At 41.7% G+C, this 23817-nt stretch overlaps 1 protein-coding gene across 1 annotated transcript in view; it reads left to right on the top strand.

Annotated features, from left to right (window-relative positions):
- The first annotated feature begins 410 nt into the window (after window positions 1-410).
- The window catches only part of kcng2 (potassium voltage-gated channel, subfamily G, member 2), a 28362-nt gene continuing 4955 nt past the window's right edge, over window positions 411-23817 (top strand). The window contains exons 1-2 of the mRNA XM_070984652.1: window positions 411-956; window positions 7428-8328. Coding sequence (XP_070840753.1) covers window positions 7540-8328 — 789 coding nt within the window. The 5' untranslated portion in view covers window positions 411-956; window positions 7428-7539. The remainder of the gene's footprint in view (window positions 957-7427; window positions 8329-23817) is intronic.

The following is a 23817-nucleotide window of genomic DNA, read 5'->3' as shown; positions in this document are numbered from 1 at the left end:
GCTGTGCCTGTGGATCTGTGTCCAGTGTGGCACATGCCTCAGCCACAGTGTTAACCCCTCTGACACACTGTGCATGACCCAGTCTGCTAGACAGTTACTCTCTCTGGAAAGCTGTGAATCTCTCAAAAATCCATCTTGAAGAGCAAAAATCATCAAAGTAAATGGATTTGTTGTCTACATTTTATTAAAATGACTCTATATGAACATTAAACTGAGCTATAATGACCTACATAAACATCAGCCATATGCCACTGATAAACTTTACAACATACTTTTACAAGCAGATTTTGGTGCCAGATGATGAACGCGATGAGGAAAACACAGTCCAAATAAATCACGAGGGGAGGAAATAGTGAAGAGTCTGTCAGCAGTGGGAAGACATATATAAGACACGCTCCCCCTGATGCTGTGAGATCGCACTGAAGCAGTTCGTGGTTTCCCACAAACGCAATTTGGCAGAGCGCAGCGCAACGCGGAGCGCGCAGCTCCGGACGCACCTGAGGAGTCTGAGCGCTGTGACCACCAGTGAGCTGGAAACAGCCTTTCACCTGCTCTGAGCCACACACACACACACACACACACACACACACACACACACACACACACACACACACACACACACACCTCCAACATCTGCGACGTCGCCTCGGGAGGAGAGAGGACCAGTCTGACGGAGTCTGTGTTGATGTGGAGTAACACGTCTGCCTCCTCGGCGTGTCTCATGGACAAAATGATTCTTTTGGCGCTTGCCGGACGTTTGAACGCGCTTAAATGTTGAAGAGGAACAATTCAAACTCCGTGCGACATGTGAGCGCTGCAGAAACTGAGCTCAGTCTTAATTGAACCACTATGTCCCGGACTGTCTGCGTGGAAAACTTAAAGGCATGCTGCATGTTGAGGGCTGCGAGCGCGCGAGCGTGCTGAGACAGATGGACACGAGCTCAACATCACTCTGGGTAAGTCTGGAAACTGTAGATTTCTATCACCACTCCTTGTTTTTGGTGCTTTAGTAAAGCCACACAGAGGTCGAAATGACCAAATACGCTCGGAGCCATGAGGAAAACATTACGCACAGTGGATCCAAGTCTTTTCTAAGAGAAGCTCGGTCTATTTCTGCTTCATACATGGGACGAACTTCTTCAATTTCTTTGTAATATCCCATTGATTTCCCTACAGGGGAAACCAGCAGAGGCTAATGGCTCTCCATTAATGTTTTTATAATGTCCTCGCGGTATTTTTTATTCATTACTATTAGCTCCTGATGGGTTTCCCTCTTACTGTAACAGTACTATGATGTTCCTGAATGGACTCTGAGTGCTTCCAGAGGTGTCCTTGTGGTATTTAATGTTATTTCCACCCCATATTGCATTGCACTTGTACTATGGGGAGCATTACTGTTTTACTATAGGTTGTTCCTTTCATTCCGGAATGTCTCTTGAATGAGCTCCTGTCATCATCTTTGCTCTATGTTCAGTTTTTTGACTCCCAACACTGTTCTACTTTAAATATGGTCCAGTCTGCGGGAGAGCAGTGTCAGAGCCGCTTCCCCTCATCAGACAGAGCATACCTTTCTGGAACGCTAGAGAGTTAGATTTGTCTGTCAATATTTGAGAGAAGGTGTTTCATCTTAACTAAATGAGCTTTATTAACAGCTATGGTGCTTTTCCACCATAACCTCCCTCTTGCTCTCTTGTATGGATTGTCCATATGTACATGTCACTGCCTCCCTGTGCTGGGATCATTAACCTGTTGATGTGTGGAGACGAATGCTCGTGTATCTCTTGCGCAGTGAATTCAAATATCTTAGCACACACTGGTGGGCCCTTGAAACCACAGAGAACAAACTAATGAGAACAGATTGCGGCGAATATGGCAGCCTTTTTCTGTATCGCCGTGGTTTTCAGCATGCTGTGCATCAGCTTTGCCTTGCAACCAAATACTACAGCAGCTTATTTCACACATTATTCTCCTCTGTAGCTGAAGGTGAGCTAATGGGAGCAAAGTGTTTGCTGGGTAGAGAACCTGCAGGCCTAAGATATGAAGCTGGTGCTCTACTTTTTGTTTATTCATTGGAACATAATGAGAGCGTAAAACAGAGAAAAGAGAAGAGAGAGGGGAGACGTGCCACACTCTTCATGTGTTTGCAAGTAGGCGTCTGTTGTTCTACTTCTTTGTGTTCTGCTGTGATCTCTAAACTCTTCGTCCTAATAACTGCTTCCATGCAAACCATCACATTCTCCGCTTTCAGCATCTCCGTCAAATAGCTCCTATCCCTTCCAGCAATTTATTCAGCCCATTATCTCCCTGTCCCTGTTTCACACAATGTTAAATCCACGCCTTTGATTTAACTGACACTGACTGTCAGGCTCAGCGTTCAGATTTTATTTTCAATTAGAGATTGTCACGGTACTTCTGAAACTTCTGAAGAGCAGTGCTGATGTCAAGTGTGATAGACTGACTGAGCATTGAGTTGTGAAATCTCCAGCAGTTTTGGGTGGGTCCATGCAACAAGCTGACTTCATGCATTCTTAGTACGTCCAGAGAAACCTAAGAAACACGGCATCGGTGATTTGAGTAAATTCCCCAAAAGAACAGCTGTTACGATCAAGTCACAGCACCCTGTATTGTAACTGTGACAATTAAAGGGCCCTAACTGTAACAAAGTACTAATTTTAACCCAAACCATGCTTCCTAGAACCTAATGAAGCTGTTTTTGTGCCCAGCTCTGACCCTTCCTTTATAGCTTACCCAGCCTTAATCGCTAAACATCTGCAACAGCAGCAGGTGAGCCAGTTTCATGAGTCTTGTAATGTGGTGACATTCAGTCTCAATCAAAATCAGGACTGGAACCTCCAGCACATCACACTATTATAACCTAAACATTTTACTGCTCTAAGCAGCAATTAAACATACAAACAGAAAGCACTGAAGGAGTTAACGCAAGAGGTGAATTGCACACTCCTCTGAAAAAAGGAATAGTTGATGGCAACATGGCTCATTTTGATTTAGCACATTTCACCAGAATCAATAATAAAGGGTCTTTTCAGTGAGACAGAAACCCGGCTGGACTACAAAATCATCAGTTCCTGTGATTCACAATCTAAAATGTGCTCTCCATCTCTGTCCCTCTGACTATTATGTATGTGATTATGTTCTGTGAAGTACTCCTTCCATGATTATTGCAGTTCAAGAGAGACATTTTGCGTCACTCTGGATTATAAAAATCATTCTCTCGCTGCTGATTGCTGTGCTGCTTGCAAGAAACTTAATTGTCCTCATATTTTTGAGTGCAGGCTGTCACTGACAAAAGTCGCTCTGAGGAGAGCCAATCAGTCTGATTTAGCAGCAGGTCAGGTGATAGTTTAGTGTCATTCAAGATCTCGGTGACCCAAATTACACTTCTGCTTCAGGCCTTTTACGCAGATGAAGATTGAGTAGATGTGGGTTGCAGACATATCAGTGATGCATTAGCTGCAGATTTATGCAAAGCGGCATGTAAATTATATTTGCATGAGCAACTGGTGGCAAAAGAGCAACGCAGAGTCCAACAGTACTTCATATTCTTGAGGTAGCCCAATATTCCTGAAGAGGGAAAGAGAGAGAGGTGACTCCAAATCCACCTTGGAAGCATCCTGTAACCTCCAGCTTTATGAAAAGGAAGCAGGGATTAGGGAATGTTTTTAATTGATGCTTTTGTTGCAGATCCAGATTCAGCATGTGAAACACAAGCACACAGAGGTCACAAAAACATCTTGTGTTGAGGATGAAAGGAAAGAACATGACCTCATATGTTGTACTCACTGCGTAATGAGGATGAGAGGGATGTGAAGTATGAAAATGAAAGCAATTTTTCACTCAGAATCACATGTAATTGGTAAATTGTTGCATTAAAGGCCTGGTTTGATACATTAGGAGATTTGTTTTTGTGTATCAAAGCCCTGCTTGTATTTTACTGACTTGCTCCAACCTCCCCCCTTCTGCATATGCTGTCTGACGCTAGATCTGAGGACGTGAAAAGATCATTTTAGATGCGACATTCAGTATTTTCCTAAATAACTGTAGGAACAGGACGAAGTAATATATGCATAATGTAGCCCTCTTATTTTACAAAATTGTGTGTACCGATGTAAAACTTAAGTTGAGATTTTAAGATTCTACACCCCCACGGCCCAACCTCATGTGTTTCCAGTTATTGGCCAGCTTGGACTCTTTGTCAAAATCTGGTACCTACATTACTCAACATGCAACTCAACCACCGACAGTTCGTTTGGATATGCGGATGTGCTATGTTAGCAGCACTGATTGTAGCCTGAAGCCGCTAGCCTCAAGCAGAAATAAGGAGCGGGCTACAGCAGGCTGGTAACTCCACACCCCCAGATTTCTTTCATTTTCAAACTCTTTGCCCAGGCCGACACTGACTTGAGTGACGACAATAAAGCAATATATCGGACTTTGGTTGCAACCTTGAGTGTCCCTTTAAGTGCAAACTCCTTAAAAACAAAGATCCTGATTTTCAATTAACATTTGTAAGAAAGGCTGTATTGTAAATATGAAGCTACAGCCAGCAGATGGTAGTTTAGCTTAGCATAAAAAACTAGCCTGGCTGTATCCAAAGGTTAAAACAAGCTTTCTGTTAGGCCTAGAAATAGTCTACCTGATAATGCGGTGCAACCCTTGTTTCCAGTCTTAATGCTAAACTAAGCTAACCATCTACTGGCTGTAGATATTCTTATTGAATTTTCATCAAGAAAGTAAATATGCAAATTTCCCACAATGTCAAACAATTCCCTCAAGGAAGAATAAACATACTAAACCAAACACACTTTTGTAGCCCACAGTCCTGATGTTAAAGGCTTAATCTTGCATTGATTTGATCATAAGATTTCAGATTATATAGATTTCCATGATGCAATGAGCCTTATTTGACATGTCGCCCCTATGTGGAGCTCCTCCACTATAACTTGAATTCATTCTCTGTGTGCTCCTGAAGCCGCGGGATGCAGTGTCACACTCAATAAACTGCTCCTGTCAGAGGCACTTTGCTGAGTCGCTGTAGAGGTGCTGCTCTTTGACCCCCTCCCTCAGAGAGTGGCCTGTTTCAAAATGATTGGCCTCACAATAGAGGAGCAAACTCTGAGGATAGCTGGAGGGGTCTCACTCTTAATTTGTTGTGATGATGTGCCTGGCCTCCCTACATCGGCTCCACTGCCTCAGGTCCACTACAACCATCCTTAGTGGGCAAAGCAACCCTGGCATGTTGCTATACTTGCAGCCTGAGTTCTCTGGATTGTGCATCCAGATGCCCATGTTAAATAAAACAAGAAATGTCTCAGCTTGTTAAGACAGCATGGCTTCAAATATGTGTAACTGAATCTGAATATCTTTTAGGTGTGACATTATACACACACACACACACACACACACACACACACACACACACACACACACATATATATACACATTTTTGACATTTTGACATTTTTATTGACATTTTTATGATCAGGGAGTGATGACAGTGCTCTGATTAAGCAAAAACAGCAGGCAGTTGGACGTCACTGCCTCTAAGTCAAAATCTTGTAAATTACATTAGCCTTTTTTTGCTTAATCAGCAGCTTTTTTGATCAAGCTTTTTTAGATTCAGTCCAACCTCATTTGGAAAGACTCTAAGGTTAAAAAGCAATGTTTGCTTAGCCTCTTTTATCAACCACGGCATCCCTTCAATGGCACCCAGAACCACCCGACCCCAACACAACATGCATGTATGTGTATAGATGCTAATTGGTTTTAACCATTTTAGATTTGATATTGTTATATTTAAGGCCCAGGTTCTGAATGTTTGAGAACATAACATAAAGTATAATTTGTGTAAATGATTTATTCATGTGAGCATTAGCATGTAAACCCATCTTAAAATCACAAAACTGGACAGACTTTTGGAACGGGAAAAGCAGAATATCATCCATAAATAAAGTAAATACATGAGCATTGAGCGTGTGATCAGCTGTTCTATATTATTCTCTCTCCTTCATTTTCTTCTGGCAGTACCATTAAGTGCATCCAAGGGGAAATCGTTTTTCTCTCTGAAGTTTCTCCTTTTCTCCCTGTGTTACCTCCTTGTGTCTTTTATAAATTTTCTGTAGTTGCCATCAACATGGCTGAAATGTTTTCACCACTAACAGCCAAAGAACATCAATCACACAGAAACTCCTTCAAACTCCTCGTCCTTTATCACATAAATACTTCATTCAGCATGTATGTGAAATGTAACCATGTGCATTCGGTTGATAGCTACGCATGTTATGACATTCATTTTGGAAAGTGGACAGCCTCACTCTAAGAAGAGCTGACAGTAGTTGTTTGATCGTCAGAATAAATTACGTTTTTCATGTTGACAGGCAAGCCTGGTTTGAGCAGTCCATCTTTACAGAAGCTGTGTGTTCATATGAACTGAAAAATAAATAAACCATTACCACATATGTTAAACACGGAACATGGAGTATGTTTACTTCAAATGTGTTCACACTATATCTGGCTCATTGTGCTGTAATTAGGTCAATATTTTGGTGTTTCCCACAGTTTGTGACACAGTGCTTTAAATTGTCTCACTCTGGAGCCTGGTGATGCAGTAAATAGAAAAACAGCATTATTAGTCTCTCTGCATTGGGTTCAGGCCGCAGCTTCGCACTGAGTTGTTTTTTCTTTGAGCTCCCACTGTCATTAGACTCCTGAGAAGTTGACTGTCTTGGCTTGTGGGAACGGTGTTCTGTTTTCAGCCAAACAAAAAACGTAGTTTAAGCTAAGATGTTTGGATGCTTTGGATCACTTTAACGCAGTTTATCTATTTTTCCTGTGTGAAGACAATACGTTTCCTTACACAGCCTGAAAATAAGAAACTGAAGTCACAGTTAAGGCTGGCATATGCTCAAAATGAACTAGTTCGTACGACCACATCTGAAGGCAAAAGTATTTACAACGGTCAGAGTTATCACCTTCATCGGCAAATGCACCAATCAAGCTGATTGGTATTGGTATTGGTATTACTTGGGATGAATTTATGTGTTTTAAATGCTGACCAACATTGTGACCAGGCCATGAGAGAGGGATGAGATACAGTAACCAGAAAGTAGAGCTTGAAAGAGAGGCTCAAACCCTGCTTACTTCCTCACCTCCACACAATATGTAAAGTAGGCAGGAATGTCAAATGTTTGGTTTCTTAAAGTTACAAAAATTGTTGGATGCAGCCTCAATTCCGGGTATCAGACATTGTTCAGCCATCCAACAAACACGTTGTCTGAGGTATACTGATGTCTTTAGACCTTTCATGGACTGATTGTCTGGATTGTTTGATAGAGAGGTAGGAGCCTTGTCATAGTGAAATGTCTCTAAAGACACTGGTTCATTAGTGGCTTGTCTTTTTTGTCCCACAGAGACATGCCGTATTGCTGAATGGGTGACAAACTCCAAGTCACCTCACACATCCTGTGAAGCCTCTCTCCCATCGCATTGTGCAGGACAGGGTCCCCCAGCAGAGTGGCAGTGATGTACCAGGAGGTGGCCTTCCTGGCAGGCAGCTCTGAACACCAGTTCACCACCTTCCGCTTCAACCGTGTGGAGAACCCACACGAGGTCACCTCCAACAAGGGTTTGTTCTACAAGCGAGCCCAGCTCCTGCTCCAGCCTCAGCCCCGCCAACAGGATGGAGATGAGATCGGTCTGTCTGACGGGGCAGCCATTATTAACGTGGGGGGGATCAAATACCGCATCCCCTGGTCCACGCTGGAGGAGTTCCCCCTGACACGGCTGGGCAAGCTGCGCAGCTGCAGCAACGAAGCCGAGATCATGGACCTATGTGATGACTATGACGGCAGCCGCAACGAGTATTTCTTTGACCGAAGTCCGCTGGCTTTCCGCACAATTGTCACTTTCTTGGCAGCAGGGAAGCTGCGGCTGCTGAGGGAGATGTGCGCCTTGTCCTTCCAGGAGGAGCTGCTGTACTGGGGGGTGGAGGAGAACAACCTGGACTGGTGCTGCCTCAGGAAGCTGCGGCTCAGGCAGGAGGAGTACAAGGAGCAGCAGAGGCTCGAGGAGGAGGATGCTGAGCTCACCTCGCCACAGTCCTGTGATGACAGCCAGCAGCCTCCTGGAGTGGGGCCACAGGAAGAGACCCATACAGGGGGCTGCATGCGAAGACTGAGGGACATGGTGGAGAACCCCCACTCTGGCCTGCCAGGGAAGATCTTCGCCTGTCTGTCAGTGTTATTTGTAGCCATTACTGCTGTGACGCTGTGTGTCAGCACCATGCCAGACCTCAGGGAGGAGGAGGAGAGGGTGAGTTCACGCACTGATCAATAATAACTTTGTTTGCCTTTCTTATTCACAGACTTACTTTTAATTTAAATGGTCCAGAAAGTCCAAACTCATATCTGGTTCCTCATATTTAGTTTGTTGAAAGATGTCCTGACACTTATTGGATTGGATTCATCTTATGCAGTGAAAGCAGCAGCAGTCAGCGTCAGAATCATTTAGCAACCATGGCCATTCACACAGAGGTTACACAAGTCATCTCTGAATTTTGGAGGTAAGACACGATCAAATTACAATTTTAGAAAAATGAAATAAAGACAGTGATGTAATATCAAATGTTATGGCTCCTGTGGAGTAAAATAGCACGATCTCACTCTCTCTCTCCACACAACAAATGTTAAAACCATCACACGCTGAGCAGATTTTCATGATTATGGCATTATATAAGACACATAACTCTAAAGTGAAGGAACTCCAGTCTCAGGATTCCTTTTCTTTTTCACAACAGCCTTGGGGATGTGAATGCTGTACAGCTGCTACAGTAGAATTCAGATTATGTTGATGCAGCAGCCCACATGCAGAGTCTTCCTGGGCTTTATTGTAAATCATCGTGACAGAGACAGAGGCGAAGGCTCAGGGACAACGAGGCTTCCTCTACATTCACTGGAATACCAGATTATTGTGTAGCCCCTCACTGTTTCTGCAGCATGCATTCCTTCATAGCCTCATGAGATTCATGTTCTCCCAAATGTATGCGATAATTGACAGTGCATATACAACATGAAAATGAGAAGGAAGGCTATACATTCATACATCTTTAAATGAGTAGTCTTTTAAGGGTTTGAGCTTCAGCTCTGTATGCCACAGATACTCTAACCATGCAGTTGCTTTTACTTGACCTGCTTCCAAAAATGAATATGAAATAAGCTCAAATGAATGTGAAATAAGCTCATTATTGTTATATAACATGATGATTATGCAAATTGCAGCCATGAAGCTATAATCTGTACAGTTAAAGGCTTGTTTACCCAAACCTTATCTGGACCAGCTGACCAGTAAACAATGGGGAGCCTTAAATTGAAAAAATATTGATTCATATTGAGCATCATCATAACAACTTCGATGTGACAGGGTATAGACTCTTTGCACCATGCACCAACATTGTACCACTGAAAATGTGTTACTGCTGAAGGGAAAACTGGGGCTAATTCAACATTTTGGGAAATACATATATTCACTTTCTTTCTCAGAGATGAGAAGATCAATATGTCATGTCTTTGCATTAATGGAGCCAGGGCATGGTTAGCTTAGCCTAACAAAACACTGGAAACAAGAGGAAGCAGCTCGCCTGATGCTGTCCAGTGAAAAAAAAGAAAAGGCTAACAACAACTCTAAAGCTCTATGTATTTAATTCACATGAACAGTCATGTAAAAATATAAAATTGTAGTTTTAGTTTTGTGCTACAGAATAGTGCAGCAAACCAGTCAACTAGTTTCAATGGAAAGTAGCTATAATCTGTGTGTGTGTGTGTGTGTGTGTGTGTGTGTGTGTGTGTGTGTGTGTGTGTGTGTGTGTGTGTGTGTGTGTGTGTGTGTGTGTGTGTGGACAGCAGTCTGCAGGCTAAATAAGGCTCTGGCACTCTTATCTAGCATACTGGGATGCTGCTCAGTGGGTAAACAGTGGTGATTATTGACTGATTGACTTGACAGCTAATTCATGTCTCTGGCTGATTACTTCAAGACTTGCTAATGTCTGTCCATAAAGTTGTTAGATTTATTGCTAAACTGTGTTTTTGAAAAAAGGTCTTTAAGGTTATTAAATCATGAAAATGGCCAAGTTGGCAACAGATGGAGGAATTCCCATAGTGATGTCCCCAGGTTTGGCACTGTTGTGGCTGTGTGCCCTCACCAACAGGATCTGGCAACCCACGGCGTACCTGCAGATGCTGGATCGTGGATAAACTGTTGTTGATCAAGGAATAGTTAGACCACAGAACTCCCCTTAAAAATCATAAAACATTTCTGTTTATGTACATAATCCATGAAAATAAATACATTATGTAACTTAGTGACCTGACCAGCCAAAGGCTAAAGGCTGACTCCAGCCACACACATGAAATTGGTATCAGTCTTTGCATTTCACTCACAGCAATTTCTAATTATAGCACGGAATATGATCATACCAAGCATTGTATTGGCAATTTTAAAAAAAAATACAGCTCTTAATATGGCAAAGCTGGACCTGCGAAATTTTTCCATTAAATGATGATCCTCAAAATTACAGTCTCTTGTCTCTAATTAGGTCTGAAAGTGAGAGCAGAGGACATTCACTTGTTGCTGCGTTTAGCTTTCATCTTGCAAGAAGAGAAAGATTTCTACCTCAGGCTTTTGTTCCCGCTAACTACACATGTTGTCACAGCGCGTGACGAGTGGAGCAAAAAAGCATATTAAAGCTGACGACGTCTTCCTCCAGAGCCTTTTCATGTCCGCCTTTGCCTCAGAGACTTCACAGAGCTTTGGAGACCTGTCTCCAGAGCGCCCTTGTGTCGCACTAATTCACCCCTTGAATGACATCAGCCGACCATAGTATGATTAAACAAGAGCCCCGCAGCTTCTCCCTGTGTCAAAGATATGTCTTCATCAACGAGCTGGGCGGGGGATGTTGGCATGAAATACATGAGTTTCAAAGGCAAAATCAATCAGGAAAATAAAGCGAGTGAAAGCTGAACGAAGACGAGCTTAAACATAGTCCTATCTTATCTTTAATTAAGTGTCAACCGTTATTACATGCATGGATGAATCTGCAGCTTCAATTATTAGAATCAGAGGAGCAACAGGTGAGAGCTTCAAACTCCGGACAGCTGAAAAGAGTGTCATTGTAGCACCAATTAACCACCCAGAGATGCCTGCATAATTGAGTCTCGCTCCTCCTCTGTGAGTGAGGAGTTCATTAGGAAAACCTAACCTGAAACAGTTATGGGAGGCAACCTTGAAAACACAAGGGTTTATGGGTATGGGTATAACAAGGTGGCTGACATTCCTTGAAAAGCTAACAATAGACAACAAAGGGAGGTAAACCGCAATCTGACACTGTCCTTTAACTGCCACAGATGCTCGAGACAGCTAATTAAAACAAAATGTACCATCAGAATCTGTTAATATGAAGTGACACATTACTAAAAACATGACGTCATTCTGAAAGTACTGCACTTTTGTTTACAACCTCTGGTTAGCTGCTAATTGATCAGGGTGCACAGAAATGAATATCGAACACAAAAAAGACATGGTTCATCCCAATGCTTCAAGAAGAAAACTTGACTGTGATTCCTTGCTGATATATGGTGAGCAGCTGTTGGCAGAAGTGGCTGTGGAGTGTCTGGCCGTACTCTGAAAACCTCTGGATGTGCTCTGTGAACAGGCTTTGCCTCATGTATTGTCCTCATTCATGCTAAATGTCAAGCAAAGAAACACTTTCATGAATCCAGCTCAACTTGGTGAATTGCCTTGGCTAATTACCACAGTCAGTGGAGTCCGCCCACTCATCCTCCTCCATTACACAGCTTCCTAATATCCATTAGCTTGGATAGCCGGCCCTTTGCATCTGCACAGATCCTCCCTGTGCTGATGAAACTAATGAAATGATCATTTCTTCAGATACCCATTTTGTAATATATTGTTGGTGTGTTATGTATAATGTTTTTGGGGCTTCAGTTATCGCTCCAGTGCTGGCAGTATAAAGGCAGCAGCTCTCTATGTTAGATACACTGCCTTAATGCTTAACCTGCCTAAATCTGCAGTGACTTATTAGCTTTGAAATGATACCATTGCATTTGCCTTTCTGAAGCTTCAAGACTGTAAATTAAACCTGCAATAACTGTTCTTTTGGCAAGTTTGGGGATGCAGAAATGAGATTTGAACACAACACATACTTAAAAATGTATAATTTAATTTTTCTAGCTAATTTGTCATCAAACAGTGGTTTTGGTGTCCAACATCTCCAGAGAGAAACGTCTCACTCTTAAAATGCTAAATGCTCCACTACATTCACCAGCTGGTTGCTAACTTTGCTGCTTGGTGCTGGGCAGCTGATGGTGCACAGTGGGTTTGAAGAGCTTATTTGCTGGAAACCGCTGCCTGCTATGGGGGGAAATGAGAGAGCTGATATTTGCAGCATTTTTCAGTCAATATTAGCTCATAATGTACATTAATTACTGTTTGTCATTGACTACACTTATATTTAATATAGGAGGAGTTGTGGAGAGAGGAATTAATCAGTTTTTCTGTGTTTAATTTTGGAGGTAAGGGTGGCTGCTCCCATATTGAAGAATACATTTACTGTAGTGGAAAGGAACTAATAGATAAAGGCTTTCTGATTCTGATCAAGTGCAGCAACTTAATGTGCATTACTTGAGTATTTCCACTTTCTACTCAACTACATTTTAGAGGCAAGTATTGTACTTTTTACTCTCCAATAATTATTTGATAACTGAAGTTACTTTGCAGATGCAGATTAATAACACAAAATATAAATGCCAAATAGATTATAATGTTATATTATGGGTAAGATAACGAAGCTACCCAGCCATATAAATTGTTAAAAAGAACATTAAAGTAATGTATATTAATATAGCAAATAATAGCATAATATAATACATCATTCTAAAATGGGCCATTCTGTGTGATGAGAACTATTACTCTTTGTATTGGAAGTATTTTTGTTGTGTTTTTGATTGAGGTTGAGATGACAGAAATCAGAGTACACACCTACAGAATTTGGGATTTTTCATGACTTATTTTGGCTCTGTGCTCCAGTACAGATTCTGAAATTAAGTAATGGTGATGGACTTCAAGAGCAAAATCTCATTTTATGGTTGTGGGTATTCTCAGATGCATCAAGTGAACCGTGAAGTCATTATAACCATTTGGCAGACTGCCAGTATCACAAGCCCACAAGTCATTGGACAAGTTCCTGAAACTTAAATAAAATGGTCACATTAGTGCTGGGTTGGAGATTTTTTGAATTTGATGACCAAATTACATTACATATAATGACTCAATATGAATAATAATTCAATTATATATTATGATACTAAAGCTGAAAGTCTGCACTTCAACTCCTAATCATTGTTTCATTTCAAATCCAATGAACGTCAGAGCTGAAAATAACCAAGAATTTGAACTCCCAAACTTGACACATTGTGCACATGAGGTGTGTGCCTCACCCTCAGGAATTAGGCGTTAATCCCTGGCAACATTTCAGCAGTTACCACAAAGCAACCCCAGGCAGATGGGTCTGGTGACAAACAATCTCCCTAATAACAAAGAAACAACACAGAAACTATCCATTCTGCATGGTGTGACTCTGTCACTGTGGAGATTTGTTGTAATTAAGTTGGCAGGTTAGCTCAGTGACCACACTCTCAACCACACATCCTAGCACACAGGGGAATCCTTCTCTCTCTCTCTCTCTCTCTCTCTCTCTCTCTCTCTCTCTCTCTCTCGCTCTCTCTCTCTCTCTCTCTCTCTCTCTCTCTCTCTCTCTCTCTCTCTATATATATATATATATATATATATATTCATATATATATATTCAGTGCACCTGTACAACTTAATGTAATGCAGTATGCCAGTTGAGCCATAAATTCTGCTTTATGTTGCCTATAGCATTTATATGTTTTAACATGGAGGACATCGCTGTCGATGAGCTGCATCATATTCAGAGGTGATTCTAATTTTCTGCCCCCCTCATGTATGCAAATAGGACGGACAAATTAGAAACACCTCTCAATATAATGTAGTTCAGTACAAACCCACCTTTAACTATGACCTCAGTAATAATTCACACATTTCCGGCCGTCAAAAAACGCAACACTATAAACTTCATAAAAATAGGATTCATGACTGAGCTGAACACTTCATCATCTCCTCAAAGAGGAAATTAAATACTGGCGATTTCAACTCTCTTCGAGGACACTTTGAACAATCACAGTGTCTCCTAAGCAACAGTGCACATGTGCTTCTTTCGGAGGAAACTCGAATCACCAGTATGAGGCCTTTCACTCATTTCTGTGACGTTCTCATTATTCTACAATCCATGATCTCTGGAAAATAAAATGAACATTTTCACCATTATTAGTCTCAGGGAACCATAAACATGAGGAGTTGTGGTGTGGCCTGAAATCCATCACTGTGTTCTATCAAACAACTGTTATGCACAAGCAACTGGCCTAAAAAACTGTTTTGAGTGCAAGAGAGTGTGAGTGCAATTCCACATGCCCTGGCTGTTTTCATTAAGAGGTCTTCTGTCCCTGGAGCACAAGGCCGTGTAGTCCATTGGCTGAAAGGAAGGGTGTGTGTAGCTCACCTTAATTGTCTGGCATATATACAATATTTACATATTATCTTAAATGTGGAGGAGAGCCTGTCTAGGGTATGGTGTTTGCACTCCACTGCTCTTAAAATATACAATATTGGCATGTTTCTGTGTAGCCTATGAGCATATATGCAGTTGTGAGTTTCTTCGGTACACAGAGCTAAAACTAATGTGGTCTAACAGTCCTGTAGTAAATCCTTCCTTCACGAAGGTCCTAATGTTCAGTTTTTGTTGTTCGGAGGCATTGATTCAACTTATTTTGGAGGGTACAGAGAGCTGTTTCTGACAGTTACATACCTTGCTGCTTTTTGGATCCTTTGTAGATAACTGGCTTGCGAGGTCAAAGGCAGTCTCCCATGGTTTCACATGTCAGCTCCTCTACAGAAAAATATATGAAGTAATTAGCTGTCTGCAGTTACACTCTCTCTGTGATCATCCACATTCATGCTGCTGATCTTATCACCTGTCACTGACGCACTGACTAACAAATGATGTGTGAGCTGACTGAATTAACTAAGAAACAACCTTGTTGGATACAAGCCTGAGTGTGTTTGGGAAAGACTGAAAATGAACGGGGTTCAGTGCTGGAACTGCTCAGATATTTGATCTGTCAGTTGCCCCACAATGTGTCACTTCTGCATTCTCCATTTACAAAAGAAGTCTATGCAAATGGTGCAACCCTCCTATTCAATTGTGCTACTTTAGGTGAAAGCAATCGTATGAGGGAGGTGAAACTGAACAAAAACAGCAAAGTTGTGAGCCAGAAAACCAAAAACATGGACTGAAAGATGCTAAAATGATTGGCAGAGCTGAGGGGAAGAGCAGAGTCGGTGGTAATTCTCTTTAGGTCAGACATCATGTCAGATGCTCAAAGCATCTCCACATTTTTATTTGCCAGTAAATGAAGTCATGTTGTGAAGCCGTCAGCCATATGTGATGTGGATTCCGGCCTAAATTAAATTGCACTGTGAAAGAGGAGGGCAATGCAACCTAAACCCAGGAAGCAGACATCTTTATGCACTCAGTCACTTGAGCTGCAGCGATTTTGGGCAGCAGGCAGAAGTTTTTAAGCAGCCGCCTGCAATGGAAAGCACTTAGCTTGGCTGTCTAATCTAATGTGGCTCTTGAGAAGCATTCAGTGGCTTGGAGACCTCCTCCCCACTCCCCCTCTCTCTCTCTCACACACACACACACAAACAAACAACACAAAAGAAGCTATATTGCATTTCACATTTTATGGTCCCTCTTCTACTCTCTCTGGATGAATAGGGGATTAAACATCTCAAGTGTTTTGTCAGTTTCTTCCCTCAGTATTGCTTACTCTGTTCATGTAAGCATCTTTGAAAACTGCGTTCTTGTCCCATTTATCTCATGCGAAAGCCCCGGCTGTGGCTCTAACCTTTCAGTGACTCTGCTCATGCCTCTGAGCCCTGTATACTCAGTTCTGATGTAAATCCCAGCCACTTAAAAGCACACCTCTCACCCAGCTATATACTATTGCAGCGGAACAGGGAGCCAGAGCTCAGAGGCTGAGGATGGGTGAAAGAGAAATGTGTGCAAATGCCGGAGCAAAATAGAAAGAATTTTGTCATAGTCAGTGCTGAAAATAGGAGGCGCACATCACTCATTCCTCCAGACTGTGAGCTACTGCTGTTCATGCACAGAGCAATCCATCATGGTGGTGATGATTTGTGTATCTCATCTAATGTTCAGTGAGTCATTTCAGGTGAGTCGAGGAGTGGTTTCTTTCCAAGTACAAACTGTAAATCCACATGGGAATATTGTGGTGTTTTATGCAAAGATTTTAGCAAACCTTCTTTACTGACAGTTTCTAAATACGAGAGGTACAGAGATAGAATGAGTGCCAACATATCTGTATGGAAATTGAATGCAGTATAAAATGGGTCTTTAAGATGTTCTAAATCTTAGTGCACCACTTTAACAGAAGCAAATGAGCAGGTAATGTCAATTCAAACAGGTTCACTCAAAGTTCCCCAACTGCACAGCACCATTAATTCATCAGAATATTTTAATTATTCAGAAATATAAGTTTCTTCTTGTTGATTCTCAAATTTGTGCCATAACAAAAACAAAACCATGAAACCCTACATTCGTCTTCTGTCCTGAGCTGTCTGAAGCTAAATTAGCTTGGCAACGACTGAACTAACATAAAGCTGCAATCAGCAGCTATTTGGAGCCTTGTTTTTATGATTTCGACTTGCATATGGCAATGGCAATAGTTTTTTTTAATTAACAAGTGACTGATAGACCAGACCAGCACGTATGGGCACAACACGGCTGCATCTCTTCGGGGACAGATAGTGTTCCTGATATCTTGATGAGTTAAGATGAATCGATCAGCAGACGTGCCCACTTTGTCTTCCTCTGTCCAAATGGATCAATGACTCAATACTGTTGTAGTGCTTGTTCAGACATCTGCATGTATGTATAGGCAGTGCTAGCCTAAGTGTTCCAAGCTGCAGTGGGCCGTCACAAGTCCCCAGGTTTTTGAGGGCTGTGTATGAGGTTTTCTTTTACTTGATTTGCCCCCTTGTGGTCAGCGTTTAATGCAGCAACAGGTAATTATTAATAAAGGACTTCGGTAGCCAAAACTGACGGGAGAGCTTAGTGTCTACAGTAGTTTGTATCAGACTACAAGGGCAAGGACATGATGCAACACAAGTCAGGTTTAAGATTTTAAGATTTGGAGATGGCAAAGGTTTGTGGACTTCAGTGTGGGTTGTAGCGGGTTAGTTTTGGAGTATTTTTTTAGTGTGGAAGTACTCAGCCTGTAAAAATAAGGTTAAAGGGTTGAAGGCTAATGTTCCTCAGCTGATTACATAACCCCACTCCTGCCTTTATGCGTCCCTGATTCCAAAGAGTTGGGATGCTTTGTAAAACATAATTATTGCTAATCACGATAATTTGCTCGTCCTTTTTGAGTTATCTTCAAGTGAAAACAGCACAAAGACATTATATTTAATGTTTCACCTCATCAGCTTCATTGATTTTTATAAATATCTGCGTATTTTGAATGTGATGCAACAACACGGTTCAAACAAGTGGGGACAGGAGCAACTAAAGACTGGCAAAGATGATGAATGCTCCAAAAACACCTGTTTGGAACATTCCACAGGTAAACAGGTTGAGTGGTAGCAGGTGATAGTATCATGATTGGGTATGAAAGGCTCAGACGTTCACAAACACAAGTGTTCACCACTTTGTGAACACATGATTGTATGAAGGATATTACTACATGGACTGAGGGACACTTTTTAAAACTGTTGTTGGTAAACACAGTTCAGTTATTCTTATTTGGATTCAGGATTATTTGAGAAACAGAGAGTAAAAGAGGTTAAATAATGTGTTCGTCCATGCCTGAGGTTACATACTGCTAACAGAAAAATGCTTCAGTTGTACTTGCTCTAATTACTTCTCCCTGTGGAGCTGCAAGCACACCCGGCTGAACAGCCTCTCAGCACATGAAGAGGGAACACCACTGACTTAGTATTAGAAAAAAATCCTTCTCCTGTTACCGTTTGCATTAGTCAACATTCACAGCTACAGTAGAGTTGTCTGTTTGCCATGTGGAACAGTGGCCAGTAATACCCAGTATTTTAAAAATATTTCCTCCGGCGTAACCACAAAGGAGGCACTTTGCTGTGTGGATTAGATGAAGGATATTGAAGGATGATTCTGCTGGGATATGAGGGTATGGTTGTGCCAAGTCTCATCAGAAAACCAAGAGGACTTGAAGTCCCAGGAAAGTTGTGTCCAAATGTTCTGCTTAAGAGTGCTGCTCTTTATATATATTTCTTTATTTTTTCAAGGTAATCATTTCCAACCCAACTGAGACGCATGAGCTTTGCTCATAAATGTTAATGCAAAAACTCTGCCTGTAATAATGGCTTTGTGTTGAAACTGGGGTGTAAGAGCTGTTTGGAACAAATGAGTTGACTTCTTGCTACAAACCTGATTCTGTGTGAAACAGAAATTAAAACAGAAGGCAATCATTTGCAAACGAGCTGCGTTCACTGACAGCAGTTTAATGTCGTGTTCCCTGTTTTATTTAACACGGTGTCCCATCTTTTTTGGAATCAGATTTGCAAATCACAATAAACCAAAAACAACTTTAGCAGTAAAGAAGCAGAACTAGATGTTAACTAGACCACTTTTACTTGGTTACTCCCTCTATGATGACTTTTGCCTATCAGTTATAGAGGTGTATTTTAACATAGGAGGGCAGGGAGAGAGTGAGAGCATACGTTTGTCAGGCAGCAGCCATCAATATCAGTGGTACTTTAGATTAGGCTAGATCAGATGAAACTGTAATGACCCCCATGGGGAATTTGGCTTGTCACAGCAGCAGAGAACATGTTATAAATAACAGTGTGTGCGTATAGACACAGTGTTCCTATTGTTGCAGGCTGAAGTGGATGGCAAGCTATTCAGCTATACCATTATCAGGTGGAACAAAGCATTAATGTGTCCAAAAGTGCAAACACACAGCACCAGCTTTTAGCAGAGCACTGGTCACAGGCAACATGCATGCACTCAGGTGTGTGAACCTGCGTAAGTGGTTTTTAAACAGCATCTGTATTCTCAAAGCTGCTAAAGCTTGCAGAATGCAGGTTGAAAGGAATAAAAACATGCTTTTGTCCGTCGGAGAAGAGAAAGCATGGGTTGTAAAGTTCCACTGGCCTCCCCAAAGAGCCCACTGTAATAAAAACATATTGACAAGCAACAGAGGTGCTCGGGTTGAGGCCAGTGCCCCATGTGAGAGAGTTATAGCAGTGTTTTCAGGGTATTGATATAATGAATACATGTCCTAAATGATTAAAACATTTGATTAATCTCCATGATGGAGGTGGATTAGACCTCTTTTCCTTGCCAAGGATGATATTTGTTCAAATCTTTAAAAAGTTCCAGACAAAGTTATCGTGATTATGTAATTATTCAACCTGGCTTTGACTTTCCTGCTAATCAAGATTCTGCATCCTAATCACACACACAGAAATACTGAGGAAGTTATGCTAAGACAGCCTGTTCTGTACAGACAAAGTGGCAGAATGGCTGATAAGATCTTGTTATTTGGTCATTTTCAGAAATGATTAGAGCCCAGCAGGTCACTGAGACGTGAACTTAGTGCGTACATTGGTCTTATTTGTTATAATTTGTGTATGGTTGCTGGAGGAGGCTTCTGCTCACATTTCTCCCTGAGGCAGGTTTCTCTCTTCCATCCTGCCATTCAGATTTGCTGTCGCCACTTTCCCACGCATCCTACTTACTTGCAATAATCACAACTCCAACATTCAGTGTCACAGATTTGAAATTGAAAGTCATTTTGAGGTTGCGGGAGACGGATTTGGACGAGGATAGAAAAATAGAATTGACTGACAGCGTTGAAGCACGCAGGAGGCAGGCACGAAGTCCTGTGCTGACGGCAAAATGGAGGACGTTAAATAAGCACTAATGGTTATTGAATACATCGTTAACTGTGCGGGACAGGAGGCCATCCCAGCATGCACTGGGTGAGTGGCAGGGTACACCACGGACAGGTCATCAGTCTTTTAAAGGGCTATAAATAGTCAGACAAACAGTTTTCTCTTTGAGAAAAAAAACTGCAACCAGAATTCAAACACTGTTAAAGTGTGTGAATTGTACATATCCATTGCAATTATTTTGTAGCTGTGCACCATTATCGTCTTACACACTACAATGATTTTATATGGAAATAAAAGAATTCGCTCTCATAGTGACTTTTTTCAGACAGAGTTCCTGTTTTTCTGCTGGTTTACCATTTTGCTCCAAAGTGGAATATCTCAAAGAATAATGGATGGATGGTGATGAAATGATGTACAGACAGCCATGCTCACCAGAGGATGACTTGTAATGACTTTGTGCACTGCTAATTAGCAAATGCTAACACACTAACTGGAAATGTTCAACATTAGCTGCTAAACTATATTTTAACACTGTCATTGTTAGCATGCTGCCATCTGTATTTAGCCCACAGCAGTGTCTGCTCCAGCCAGCATCTCTCATGTACTGTGTGGGAGACAGTATACTGTGTGCTGAGTATTCGGGCTAGCAGCTCTACTACGTGAGGCTTTTCAGTGTCAGTGTCTGTATCTGTGGGGGAGTGTCCGTACATAGCTGTAGCCATGCTGTTTCTCTGTCTGCTGCTCGTTGGCCTTCAATATCCTGTTAAGCCCTGAAAACGGCACAGTTAGCAGCAGCTGCATGTGTCATGTTTACTGCTGTAGAGGAGGAATAAATCTCTCATTCATGTGAAACTTCATCTTTCTGCTGGCCCTTATGAGGCTTGCTACCAGCAGCTGTGTGAGAGGCACAAACTGGGGTCAACATACAAGATAACCATTTTGTTTTAGTATTTTGTTTTGGAGCTGAGACACTTTCTCATTTGTCTCATTGACAATAATGCTTGTGCCCTGCTTATCATTTATGCAGTATTAGCATGGAGCATCACAGCTAATGACCCACACATAGATGACTTAGATGTCTCTGTGTAAAGAAAGAAACAGAAATGAGGTGAGGTAACGGCAGCCTTTTTGTTTGTATATGCATTTACTTTATCTGCAGCACCAGCTGTTGCTAATAGAGCTCTTATCATCCTGTATGTAACTGGTTTCAGTCTATTTAAATATTTATGGCATAACTTGCCCAGCAGCTGACTGCTTCATGTGTGAGAACATCCAATTATTGTGCCAACCACGAAAGAAAACGCACTTTTTTAAAACATGTGCAGCTTTTTCCTTGCTTTTGCACGTTAAATTCAAATATTACAAACACAAAAAAAGCTAAAAGTGCAGCTGAGACTTCATTAACCTGCCTCCTCTTCCCATGGATGGAAAGAGTAAGTTGCTTGACCTGAAAATCCTGTCACACACAATCACATCATTGCTCTGTAATAACATTACTGTTTTGTGAAGAAGCATTTTAAGATGAAACTGAACTGAAACTCAATCCAGAACAAACACACTCAGTGGACGCAGCAGAACCCAGTGAGGTGAACAAATAAGAGCGGTTAACAAGTCCATTAAAAGCATCGGTGTGCCAAAGACAGGAGCACTCCATGTCCACCTGTGTGTGAATCACACCCACTCCGAGATCTCAGTGGAGATCAGAGGTGAGCCGTCGCTTCTTGCATTGTTTGGTTTACATGCTTGTCTTCAGCTGTGACGGGGTCAGAGTCCCCTGATCGCTGAGAGGCATAATTGTGTGCTTTTAATTTGATCCTGTGCGCATAGACCAGAGGCTTTTCAGCGTAGAGAATGAAGGGGGGAGGGAGTGGAAAATGCAGTGAGCCATAAAGCCTGTCACAGAGAACAATCTAAATACGCTGGTCAAATTCAAGGAAAGGGACGCTATCAGTTGCAAGTGTGTCACGAGCAGACAGGCTCCCATGTGGACGCAGGAGAGCAGAAAGACAGACAGTGTGATACATACTGGTTAGCCTGTGAGGATGAGTGAGCTCCTTCCAGATTTGGACAGCAGCACGTTTATTTGTTTTGGCTTCAGACTCGTATTGCTTTGGATGTGAAACGACAGCATGTGGTTAGAGGGTGGATTTCAGCTCAAATCTGAATCGCCACGCTGCAACAGCAGAGCTTCAGCGTTTTAAAGAGAAGCATGTTTGTAGACACTTTGAAGGTGGAGGTGAACTGATAATCCAGACACCAAGCATGTGAGAGGCTAGAGACGGCACAGAAAATATGATACTGACGAAATGAGATCTAGACTGTGCAAAAGAGCAGATAGATATTTTACCCCAGACTGAACAGAGGCTGTTTCACTGAAAATAATAATACTCAGCAAAGCACTGTTGCCTCTATAATCTGTCCAAATGTTTTTGGCATTCCTTAAAGGGAGAAGATGAACAAAAAGTGGTTTTGTTTTGAAATTTCTGATCCAATTTGGCTTAAATCCCCCCAAAGCCAAGCTGACAATCTGTGCTCCTAACCTCAGTTATTTTATCATTTCATGTTTCAAAATACCACTATTATTGCCTGTTAGCATATGGAGCTGCGCTGAGGCAGATAACTGACTCCCTATTGTTAATTTCAATTTCACTGTGGACGTCAGTCAAAGGAGGCTTTCTCATGCGTGAAAATAAGATTCCACATGTCCTTGTGCTCTGTGTTTACTCCTCAGTGTTGTGTAATTAAACTAGTCTGTACATTGTGGATACAGTTCATCTGGGTCATAGGTGGAAGCCTCCATTACTGCAGTGACACCTCGCTTGTATACCTGTGCGATAACATTGAGATATATGTAAAGGATTTGACTTGGCGAGCGCTTTTGACCAGCTGTTGTGTATAGTCACTGAAACACACTTTCAACAATACTAAGAATCTGCAGCCATGCTTCATCGAGGCGGTCCTTGAGCTAAAAGCTCACATCAGCATGTACCAAGCTGACAGTTATAATGCGAGCGTGTTGATGTTTGGCATGTATAAAGCTTTTCCACTTTCACAGTGATGGTTTCATGTGTTAACCTGCAAACATTAAATTTTTGCAAATTTTGCTAGTTAGTGTGAAGCAGAGCTGAACCTGGTTCGAATGATATGAGTTTTTCAGGTACAGGTGAAATGAAAATGAAATTTCAACCAGATAATACATGAAAGGTCAGGACATCAAGATCACCAGGAGTTATTGCAGTTCATCCTCTGGGGACCATGAATGTGTGTACCAGCTCACACAGCAATCCATCTGATAGTTGTCAAGATATTTCAGGAAAGAAGTTAAAAGTTGATGGTATGATGATGCCAGAGGAGAAGTCAGGGGATTAGCAAAGCCTTTGGAATACATAGTCTGGGAACCATGAATGTCTGTTCACAATGTCACTGCAATTCATCTTATCATCAGATAATGATGAGGGTTGATGTTTAGCCCTAAAGCTGGTGTCACACCTGCAGATTCCTTGCTTGCTAGGTACTCTATGGATATGTTTCTGGGCCACTTAAAATGTTGTGTTTCATTTTTTTTTTATTGAATTATGCATTTTATCTCATTACAATGTATGAAATCATGGATTGGAAGTTAGATGATGTATAATGCCAAGATTAATCACAACTAGCTACCTTCACACGGTGGAGGTTGGGCAGAAGCGCTGTCGT

The sequence above is a fragment of the Chaetodon trifascialis genome, chromosome 17 (assembly GCF_039877785.1).
Source record: "Chaetodon trifascialis isolate fChaTrf1 chromosome 17, fChaTrf1.hap1, whole genome shotgun sequence".
Taxonomy (NCBI): Eukaryota; Metazoa; Chordata; class Actinopteri; order Chaetodontiformes; family Chaetodontidae; genus Chaetodon; species Chaetodon trifascialis.
This window is presented reverse-complemented; position numbering and strand designations above follow the sequence as displayed.